The sequence below is a fragment of the Notolabrus celidotus genome, chromosome 11, assembly GCF_009762535.1.
Source record: "Notolabrus celidotus isolate fNotCel1 chromosome 11, fNotCel1.pri, whole genome shotgun sequence".
Classification (NCBI taxonomy): domain Eukaryota; kingdom Metazoa; phylum Chordata; class Actinopteri; order Labriformes; family Labridae; genus Notolabrus; species Notolabrus celidotus.
The window spans coordinates 36,693,454-36,705,474 of record NC_048282.1 but is presented as its reverse complement, the minus strand read 5'-3'; the positions used below and the strand labels follow the sequence as shown (position 1 = coordinate 36,705,474).

General features: G+C 42.6%; 1 protein-coding gene across 1 annotated transcript in view; it reads left to right on the top strand.

Moving 5' to 3' along the window:
- The first annotated feature begins 9,916 nt into the window (after positions 1-9,916).
- ptk6b (PTK6 protein tyrosine kinase 6b) overlaps positions 9,917-12,021 on the top strand; it is a 29,559-nt gene continuing 27,454 nt past the window's right edge. Inside the window, exon 1 of the mRNA XM_034694801.1 lies at positions 9,917-10,497. Within this exon, the coding sequence (XP_034550692.1) occupies positions 10,115-10,497 (383 nt within the window). The 5' untranslated portion in view covers positions 9,917-10,114. The remainder of the gene's footprint in view (positions 10,498-12,021) is intronic.

Below are 12,021 nucleotides of genomic sequence, written 5' to 3'. Positions count from 1 at the left end.
GTGCAATAATTTAACGCTTGCTGGGTTTTTAGCCACGCTAGCGGCCAGCTGTGGATCGCTCAGTCCGTCCAACACATGCTAAGTCTAAATCTCATCACTGATTGCAAACATTAGACGACTTTTTATCTGGCACCAGCATCAAGTCACGATGTCCTCGTCTTGTTTTTGAGGCACTCCGTTTTGTAATGAACTATTGACCAACTTCCATCTAACTCCAGCTCTAATTTGAGGTCAAAGAAAGGAAGAATTAAAAGGTATTTATTGAGTCATAACAGTTATAATTTACATACTGCATGCAAATCAAATAGGCCTGAAAAATTAAATCTATCTTACTAGAAAGAGGAAGACATCTTGAGGTTTCTTCTTCTTGGTTTTAAAGGTTGGGATGATTAAAACGACTCATCTATAGAGCCAGGAGGGGATTAGCCTAGCTTAGCATGAAGGCCGTAAGCAGGTGAAAGGCATTAATATGGACACCATGCCTCCATCTTCCCCCCAAAACAGACACGTTTAACTTACCTATAACACATCAGAGCTCCCTCAGGTGGGTCCAGTCCTCAGCGTCACAGGTTCCTCTCAGCGTCCCTCCTCTACTCTGCACACAGAGCTGCAGGAGCCTCATTGGTCGACAAAGCTGTCAATCAATCAACAACAAATAAATGGTTAAAAGTAACCTAAAGAGCATTTCGACCAAGAATTCCAGGTTCTTTTAGCCCTCAGAACTACTTCCCCCTGAACTAAAAGGTTCCTGTGCCCCCATTGTTGTCTGCGTTTCGACCAAGGGCTGAAGTCCCGGGTAGATTGTGTAAATCAGGCCAGTGACGTATGGAGAAAATAAAAAGTAAATGCACTACACCACCAGACCAGTAGAGGGCAGTAAAACAAAGAGGAATGCCATTCATCACAGATGACACCATAGAAGCAGACGGACAGGCATGTATCATTATGAGCAACACAACAGTTAGCCTGTTAGCATGAAGAGACTCAGCTGGCGCTGTTTTAGATGGTGCTATATTTCATCACAGATGGATTCACTGAATCAACACGTGAGAGGAGATAAGCGCGAGTAGCAAAGACGTTTCAACACGGCTTTAAAATCCTTTTGAACTCAAAAAGCCGTGGCAGAGATCAGCCGGTGTTTTAGTTTAAACAGCGACCCTGTAAACTGGAGACTCTCAGCCGGATGCATCCCTCATAAACGTCTTTAAACGATCATTAAATATCTGATGAGGATATTTAGAAATCTTAATAAAAACTAAACTAGTTTGCATTCCCAGGAACTCCCTCTGTGTTTCAACAGCTGTGTAAACTCCACAAACACTGACACGTTCAGCTGAAGGTCTCCAGTTTACAGGGTCACTTTTAAAACCGGAACACCGGGAGGAGAGACGCATTCACGGTGGGCTGAGAGAAGACTACTGTTACAAGCTGCTAAATCAAGAGAATCACAGCTTCTTCTTTTGAAAAGTACACACACATACAAAAAAGATAGAACAAATAAAAACTAATGAAAGAAAGAGAAATCAAGAGAATCACAGATGGAAAAAAATGACTGAATGGTTTTTGGGAAAAAATTGACAAAAATAATTTGAAAAAAAACATTTTTCAAATTTTTTTTTTTTTGAAAAAAAATTTGACAGAAAAAAATTGACAAAAAAAAAAATTGACAAAAAAAATTGACAAAAAAAAAAATGACCAAAAAAAAATTTGACAAAAAAAAATTTGACCAAAAAAAATTTGACAAAAAAAAAAATTGACAATAAAGTTGAGCCTGTCGAAAAAATAAATTTTCCTCAAACTCGATATTGTGCTCCAAAAGCAGAAAAACATGAAAAAAAGTGAAATTTTTGTGCCTGCGGTTAAAAACATGGAAAAAGCAAAGAATGAATCAACACAAACACTGACACGTTCAGCTGAAGGTCTCCAGTTTACAGGGTCACTTTTAAAACCGTAACACCGGGGAGAGACGCATTCACACTCTAAGGCTCAGAGGAGACCGATGTTCAGGAGGTATTAAATCAAGTGAATCACAGATGTGTGTGACAGCAGGCGGAAAAAAAACACTGCGGTTAATCTACCAATCAGACACGTTCAGCATTGTAGGCCCCGCCCCCCGAAAGCCCCAGGTCCTTTGAAAAGTACTACCCCCCTAGCAGGGTCTTTTCAGGGGGGAGATTATCTACCCCTGAACTAAATTTAGACCCTGGGTCCACTGGTGGAAACGCATTCTACATAGAAAAATAAACACTTGAATCTGCACAAGAAGAACTTACTGTCCATTTAAAGAGGCAGGCATTAAGATCTATACCGCTGTCAGACACCAGGGGGAGCTCTTGACTATCACATGATTACTTGTATTTTGGCTTCACTGGGGGTTGCTCTTGTTCTGTCAACAGTTTTATAAAGTCTTTGGTGGAAAGAGCTCAGAAGGCCAGAAGTTAAAAAAAAGCCCCAAGCAACACCTGCACATCTCACCTCCTCTAATAGAAATGTTTATACACACCAGTTTTACATCCACAACCTCTGACAAAGAAGCATCACAAACCCCTTCAACTAAAGAGCTTCAAGACAGTATGCAATCCATTTAACTTCATGATATGTCTGAGGATTAGAGGAGCCATGTGATCGAACATTTTGGGGTCAGATATCAGATATGTTGTGAAGAGCGCACATGAAGCCAGTCGGCCTGGAGAAAGATTGAAGTTTGCATGCTCTGTGCGGCTCAATGTTGGCATGTTTGTTTATTTAGAGGAAGGTAATCCATTCATTAGCATGTTAGCACATTTAGCATGTCAGGATAGAGGTCGAAGCACAGCTGAGAGACGGTACAGCTGACACCTGTGATGTATAGCTTAGAAGGAAGAAGGTTGGACCAGCTGGGTAACATAGATTAACACTCCGGCGACACCCTGAACACAATCAAATGAACGTGAGGATCTCTCCGTGTTCATCCATCCATCAGTTTTTATTTTCCTGGCCTCATGGGGCCTCTAGCGTGGCTACACACCGCTGTGGGGCGTTCAGACCAAATGCAAACAGGTTTTCTGTCAATGCAAAGATGAAAGACCTGTCAAGAGCAGTTTAAATAAGTTCAAGTATGCTCAACAATGCTACGCTAAGTCTCCTGAAGATGCACGAAATCAGACAAGACCGGCTTTTCTTGCAACCTGCACTCCAGGCTTTGCAATTTCACCTTTTTTACTGCATCAAGAAGAAAAAGAGAGATTGGAAAACATACTGAACCAACACGGCTGCATAATACATCCTAAATCAATGAAATAAGTGCACTTGAAGTTGCAAAATACTGACATCCTGGCACTCAAACAAACTGCTCCATGTTTGGTCTGAACGCACCACAGGTCTGGTTAACAATGAGAGGAAGAAGTATTTTAAGAGCCTGCCTTCTGTTACAGGATTTTGAGTGTTTTGGTAAACTGTTACGTTTCTTAAAGTTCTGGATGTGAGTCTTTCTGGAGAAGTATTTTGAATTCCTTTTAATCTTCTGTGATATATTTGGAGGGGGGGCTGATCCAGTGCTTGGAAACCCTGTGGGCCGTGACGCCACGTGTACAGGCCTTAAGTTATTAAACCTGCTTCAGAAGCCCACATTAATGGCCAGTAACAACTACAGTGCCTATGTTTACACCACATAACACACTCCAGAGTCAAACTGTAGAGCGCTACACACATCAAGATCACAGGAAGTGACCTGCACGGTGAATCAGCCATAACCAGGACACTTTAAGGAGGGAGGGAGGGAGGGAGGGGGGGATTTCTGCACCACAAAATTGTACGACTATATTGCAATGCAATGCAATTTGAGAACAATGCAACTTTTGTCTTTTATGCATGACATCTACACCAGGCGACGCCAAGTTCAGGAAGTTTCAGCCATAATCACAAAATCACCATGGAGACTGAGTTTCATGTTTTGGACTGTGCGGAGCCGTTTGGCACCGAGCGGCAGAAATGCAAAGAATAAAGTATTTTATGTATGGTTTTAAAATGTGTTTCTGCGTGATATCATGACATCATTTAACAAGTTTTTGCACTCACATGTTAAAAAAGAAAACTGAACCAAGCAGCAACCTCCAGTCTTAAAATATGAAGTGTTAAAAACTGCAGTTCCTCGAGTGTCCACTTGAGGCTGGCTGCAGAAACACAGGAAACCACATACACACCCATTCAAAGAAGACGATCTTTGCAGCAGAAATAAACATGTTTACAGTCTGGTTCAAAAAAATGAGTTCAGTCTGAAGAGCTGATTTCTCTATCGACACACACTGTATTATAACTCATTGATTTTGAAGATATTAAACATACAAGTTATGCCCAAATAAGGGCATGCCTGACTTGATTGACAGGCAGGCACCCTGTAGCTTTTAGCAAAAAGGCTAAAGGCCCGCCTCTTTACCTCACACTAGCTCAGACGAAGTTAGGTCGAATTCATAGACTGTATAGAATATGGACGTAGTAACCGTGATGTCACCCATCTGTTTCTGAAGCGCTGTTTGGAGGCAAATCGGCGGCGGCCGAGCGATTGTGACGTAAAGAGGCGGGCTTTGAGCCTCCTAGCCAACAGCTACATTGTTCCCGCCTGTCAATCAAGTCAGCTGTGCCTCTCATTGGAAGACTGAAGCATTATGAAAAAATTCACCCCCCTTACAGTGTGTGCCGATCGAGAAATGAGCTATCCAGACTCCACTCGTCTTTTGAACCAGACTGTAAACATGTTTATTTCTGCTGTAAAGATCGTATCTTTTGAATTGGTGTGTATGTGGTTTCTGGTTCTTCAGGAGCCAGCCTCAAGCGGGTCCTCCATGAACTGCAATTATTTAGCACTTCTGCATTAGACTCATATTTTTAGACCGGAGGTTGCCGCTTGACTATAACTCATTAATTTTGAAGATATCAAACTTATGAGTTTTGCCCAAATAAGGGCGTGCCTGACTTGATTGACAGGCGGGAACACTGTAGCTGTTAGCGAGGAGGCTAAAGGCCCGCCTCTTTACCTCACACTAGCTCGGATGAAGTTAGGTCGAATTCATAGACTGTATAAAATATGGACGTAGTAACCGTGATGTCACCCATCTGTTTCTGAAGCGCTGTTTGGAGGCAAATCGGCGGCAGCGGCCGAGCAATTGTGACGTAAAGAGGCGGGCTTTGAGCCTCCTCGCCAACAGCTACATTGTTCCCGCCTGTCAATCAAGTCAGCTGTGCCTCTCATTGGAAGACTGAAGCATTATGAAAAAATTCACCCCCCTTACAGTGTGTGCCGATCGAGAAATGAGCTATCCAGACTCCACTCGTCTTTTGAACCAGACTGTAAACATGTTTATTTCTGCTGTAAAGATCGTATCTTTTGAATTGGTGTGTATGTGGTTTCTGGTTCTTCAGGAGCCAGCCTCAAGCGGGTCCTCCATGAACTGCAATTATTTAGCACTTCTGCATTAGACTCATATTTTTAGACCGGAGGTTGCCGCTTGACTATAACTCATTAATTTTGAAGATATCAAACTTATGAGTTTTGCCCAAATAAGGGCGTGCCTGACTTGATTGACAGGCGGGAACACTGTAGCTGTTAGCGAGGAGGCTAAAGGCCCGCCTCTTTACCTCACACTAGCTCAGACGAAGTTTGGTTGAGTTCAGCATTTCCAATATGGCACCCGCCGACGATCGGCTTCAAAACAGGGCTGCAGAATCCGATGTGTGGCGTCATGGAGGCTACGTCCATATTTTGGTGAACGTGAGCATAGCAGTCAGATTTACAGCTCCTGACAGGCATTCGGCATGGCTTATGCCTCTAGTAATCCAGACGTAGTTAGCAGTACCTGTGAAGCAGCTGTTGTGAACATTTGGAGGAGTTTTATGAATGAATGGGGACGAATTCGAGCTAAAACTGGTATGATTTTAGCGTTAGCTATCTCATTTTTGGAGATTTCCCCAGAGTGCATCGGGCGTTAAAGTTGGATCCTCTGGCCAAATATTCAGCTGACAGGTTGGAGAGTTAGATGTGTGTTTCTAAGCTTTCATAGCTGCAGATTTTCTTGGCCTTTACACTTCATACCTGTCTATGATTCTTTAGTACAGTACAGTAGTTTGTAAATGTCAGTGATTGAGGGCTGGACTACAAATCCCTTCAAGACAGAGACTTATCAAGATTCACCACTCAGTACACATCTTTAAAAACACTGTTTAAAAAGTGCTGTTTACTGAATATGCATGAACACAATGTTCCTCTTTGGTGAGCAACATGTCAGACTCATTATATAGTATATAGTATCGCCCTGGCATGCTTTAATGTGAGCGTTCCTGCGTTGGCATGAGCAGAGGATACGTTTTGAAAACTGAGGAGGTAAACCTGCGACTTCAAAAACATCTGCCTACATGTAGACTGAGCTCCAGTCTAGACAAAGAGTGTTTCTTATCTCTCTATCTTTAAGAAGAAGAGTTAAGACAGAGTGCTGAAGTTGTCTTCAACCACAAAAACAAGGGAGGTGAAGAAAAGGTTATCACTCAGCTTACAGGATCTCATAGTGAAAGTTGTTTTCACTGGTAATTCTCAGTAGGTGTGCCAAGGGGTTTAACAAACTGCGGTTTTCTCAGGTCACACTGAAGCTGAAACCACTTTAGTCTTACTACCAATCAGGTCATCCTGCCAGGTTTAGAAATCTTGGCACCTGATGGAGCCACATCTGTCAAAGTGGTGTCAAATGAAAATCTTATTACTGAATAACACTTGTGGTATGTAACATATTCCAAGAACCTCTCTGTGCTTTTTTATTTCCGCTTATGGTTTCCATGGAGTTATTCTCGCCTAACACATCGAATCAAAAGGATCGTACAGAGTCTGATATAAAAGTGTTTAATGAGGGATCACTGGGCGTCCCTGTCTTTGGTTTAAAGGTTGGATATCTGAGCTCTGATAAGATGCCTTATCAAGAAGAAGAGGGAGGTGATGACACGGGGAGGAAATAACTTCCTGACTGGAAGGAGCAGCTGTGAACAGATAAAGTATTGTATCTGCCAACCTCTCATTTCACAAATATCTGATTACAGTATTCACAGCAGCACAACAGGTCCTCCAGCCTGCACCCCACAGTGATCCTTTGTCTCCTAAATAAGCACCTTTAACAAAGGAAGGCAACACATCCATTCACTCAGATTATATACATGAATAACACATCCTCTATCCCTCTCTCCAACACGGTCTCAGCACATGTGTGTCTAACATGAGTCTGGTCCTGCTGGAGGTTTCTGCCTGTTAAAGGAAGTTTGTCCTTGCCACTGTAACTTGCTAAATGCTGCAAAGTGCTCTGCTCATGGTGGATTAAGATGAGATCAGACTGAGTCCTGTCTGGAAGATGGGACTGGATCTGATCCGGTCTTGATGTAAAGTAGTATGGGAGGTAGAGCCTTTAGTTTTCAGGACCCTCTAATTTGGAATCATCTACCAGTCAGGGTCCGGGAGGCAGACACCCTCTCTACTTTTAAGAGTAGGCTTCAAACTTTCCTTTTTGATAAAGCTTATAGTTAGAGCTGGATCAGGCTTGGACCAGCTCTTAGTTATGCTGCTATAGGCTTAGACTGACACACTGGGATTCTGTCTTTCCCTCTCTCTCCTCTCTCTGCCTGTCTCTCACTCTAACTCTTCCTGTCCCATTAAAGTTACTAACCATAGACCTTTCTGGAGTCCCTGAGCTCCCTTGTCTCGTAGGTTCCTCTGGATCTCTGCTGTAGATTCCTTTTTTGGGGTCTGTTATTCATCCTTTCTTTTACCTTTCATTCCTTTCTTTCTTTAAATCTTCCTCTTTTTCTTTCCTTCTTTCTCCTTTTCTTTTCTTCCTTTTTTCCTTTCATTCCTTCCTATCTTTCTATCCTCCTTACTTTCTTTCCTTCTTTCTTTGTTCTTTCCATGTTTCTTCATCCTTTATGTCTCCTTTTCTTATCCTGTCCCTTCCTTCTGTCATTCCCTCCCTCTCTTCTCTCTTTTCTTAGACCTTTCTGGAGTCCCTGAGCTCCCTTGTCTCGTAGGTTCCTCTGGATCTCTGCTGCTGTGGACGTGCCAGACTCCAGCTGCTACAACTACTACTATCCGTCTCCCCACTACGAGTCCTGTCTGGAAGATGGGACTGGATCTGATCCGGTCTTCATGTTGGGTCTTTGTTTGTAATAGAACATAGAGTACGGTCTAGACCTGCTAGAGCCATCATCGGGACTAGGAGCTGATCAAACAAAGAAGACTATTTGTGCTTGGACCGGAAGAGGAGAGGGGCTCCAGTAAGGGTAATGTATGGTTCTGGACTGATTGCTGGACAGGATCCAATACGGAAGCTAACGGTTTTACCTCACCACCAGAAGCCAAATGTGCCGGAACTTTTTTCTGTGGATTGATTTGACATGATGTGTGATCAGTCAATCAGGTGATCAGGTTTTGATCAATCAGTGTCCACTAAGAGACTTCAAGCACAACTTTTATAACCCTGATAGTTTCTCAGCTCAGAAGAACGTGTCTGATCCCTGATGTTTTGAAAAAGCAACCAAAGCCAGCTCCATGTTATAGATTTATGCATGTTGAATCTGTGTCAGCGGATGTTTTCTGCACACGTTGTGTCATACTTGCTGTCTGATTCCAAGCCTTTAATCATTTCAACACTATCTACATTTATGTCCACTATCTGTTTAATTACCTGTATGTACCTGGCTATTATTAGGATGAGGAGCTGATCACACAAAGAAGACTACTTGTGCTTGGACCGGAAGAGGAGAGGGGCTCAAGTAAGGGTTAATGTATGGTTCTGGACTGATTGCTGGACAGGATCCAATATAGATTTTATTTTATTTTATTTTATATGTAGGTCTTATTCTTATGCCTTGTACAAAGAGAGCACAGTTTTCCAAAGTCAAATTCCTTGTGTGTTCAAGCATACCTGGCCAATAAAGCTGATTCTGATTCTGATTCTGATTATTGCCAACATACAACTGCAGAAAATGTCCCTTTAAACCTTTTTACCTGACCAGTTTGGAGATAAACTGCAACGGACTATAAGGACTGCAGAAAAAAATCAGCGGTGTCGACCTGCCCCCCCATCCAGGACTTGTACCGGTCCCGGGCCAGGAAACGGGCAGGTAGCATCACCGCTGACCCCTCACACCCTGGACACAAATTCTTCAAACTCCTCCCCCTCCGGCAGGCGCTACAGATCACTGTGCGCCAAAACAACCCGCCATAAGAAAAGTTTCTTCCCCCAGGCTGTCACTCTGATGAACACTAAACCAGAACAGTGTCAGACCTGTTGGATCAATACTCTCTGTAAATACACAATGCAACAATTCTCCAAGCAGAATTCCATATCTCTATTTTTTGTATTATTTAACAACTATTTTTATAATGTAAAAACTACCTCTGCAACTCACCACTGCACTTTATCATATTATTTTAGCCTGTACATATTAGTCAAGCCTATTTGTTGTTCTTTTGTATTTATAGCTGATGTTATTGTTATTATATTTTTATTTGTATGTCTTATTCTTATGCCTTGTACAAAGAGAGCACAGTTTTCCAAAGTCAAATTCCTTGTGTGTTCAAGCATACCTGGCCAATAAAGCTGATTCTGATTCTGATTCTGATTCTGATAAGAAGGCGTAACCATTCACTGCTCTCTGATCTCATTTGTTGTATCAGCAGAAAAGTAGTCCCCTCATATTTTCTGCTTCAGTAAAAGTTAAAAAAAACAAAAACAGTTTGTGGTTTTAATAATCTTACAAGTACATGTACCTCTATCTGCTTCATACAGCTCTTCATGAGGGTGCACTCCTCTGCTTCAGCTGCAAAGTGTGACTTTTATGAGGCGCGTGTCCAATCAGGGCGGGGTTAACGTGTGCGTGTGTGTGTGTGTGCGTGTGTGTATGATTACAGTCTGGCAGGAGGAAGTGAGTGTCAGTGCTTCAGCAGACACACACTGCACCTCACACACTCTCAGGATCAACAGTTCCTCTGTGGAGACATTCCTCTCTCTGCTCTCCGTCCTCCTCTCTACCTGCCCGACAGGTGAGACCTGCTCTCTGCTGCGCGCGCGGCTCCACGCGGCTCCCAGAGGGTTCATGGTGATCCATGGAAGAGTGTCTGCGCAGAGCGTGCCCATGTCTGGACACACTGTGGGAGAGGATCTTTGGGGACGCAAAGCCTCAAGAAGGAGGAGGAGGAGGAGTGAGTCCTGATCCCGGAGGAGGAAGGAGCCCGAAGGTGAAATCGATGCCCCCGGTCCCTCCCCCGGAGAGGTCCCCGGAGAGTGGGTCCATCTACACGGCTCTGTGGGACTTTGACGCCCGGCACCAGGAGGAGCTGTCTTTCCAGGAGGGGGATCTGTTCAGTGTGATAAACCGGACTGGGGATTGGTGGAGTGCACGGAAGATCGATAAGAACGGGTGCGTCCTGGACTCCGGGATCGTGCCCCAGAACTACCTGACCAGAGCCGAGTCCCTGCAGATGCAACCGTGAGTGCTGGTTCAGGACTTACTGAGCAGATCTGAGTATACAGTCTGGTTATTAAGAACTTTAGGAACACCTCATGAGTTCCTCTAACTTCTTAAACTGTGACCAACTCTCCCTGCATGTGACTTTATGCGCATGTGCACACTTTATTATCGAATTGAAAAGAGATCTCAGTGGGCCCCATCACCACCATTTATTATTATTATTAATATTTTAATTTTATAATTCACCAATTAGTGTGTAAACATGTAATAACAAGTACAAAGTTTACAAAACATAGAAGGACACATTTAAACACTGTGAAGAGAGAGAAAACAGAGGAGATGAGAGGGGAAAGGAACCCAAAACAAAACAGAAACAAGAAAAAATAGAATAGAATAAAATAAACAACAACACACACACACACACACACACACACACACACACACACACACACACACACACACACACACACACACACACAAAGAGTAAATACATAGAGGGTGGGGTCTGTTTGGGTGCATTTTAGGAAGTTCTTGCAGAATGGTTTTGGTGTTATATAGTTTGGTTTTTGTCTGGACTTGTTTTGTTTTGTTTTGTGTCATTATTTCACCTGCAACACGACAGATTTGAGAACTATAGAGTATGTTTTATAGAGTTTTTGATTGTTCTGTTGGGCTGATTGTTGCTCCATTGATATGTGTTGTGTTCGGAGGTCCAACCATTGTGAGGTTTTGATTTTTTTTCTGCTTTTCCAGTTTAGCAATATTGTTTTCTTGGCGATAGTTAGAGCCACAAGAAGGGGTGTTGTGATTTGTTTTGAGTCTGCTCTGAGTTTATCCAACGATTCATGAAACGATTCATCCACTACATCCATGTATCGATTTATATTCCTATGATCCGACTACATGGATCTGTGCTCGACAAGTTGACCCTCTGGACGACATTTTATTTTTTATTTATTAGTTTATTTGACAGGGGCCATGCAAAACAAAAACTGTCAAGCCAGAGTTAGCTATAAGCTAATTTTCATCTGTGGTCCCTGGGCAGGAAGATGTTAACAAATGTACAATACTAACGAAAAAAACATACTAGCATTTAAAACAATACATAGACTACTCAACACAGTCCATCACTAATAACAACACATTTAAAATTACATTTCATTGTCTCTGATTTGATGCATTCAGATGATCACATGATTGTTTTTCCTTGAGCCATAATTTCAGTTTACTTTTAAAAACACTGAGGCTTGTACAGTCTCTAATGTGAGTCGGGATTGAGTTCCATTTTCCTGCTGCTCTGACTGAAAATGCAGACTGTCCAAATGCAGTCTTCCTACGTTTAGCTGAACAGTCTCCTCTTGCTGATGCCCTGGTCTCCCTAAGATTGTTCCTGCAGAGTAACACACATTGTTTAAGTGGTGGTGGGGCCTGATCATTAATTAATTTATACATCAGACACATATCTACATAACAAAGAAAACTGTCAAGGGTCATTAAGTTATATTTCGTAATGCCATATATGGATCTAACATCGTTTTAAAA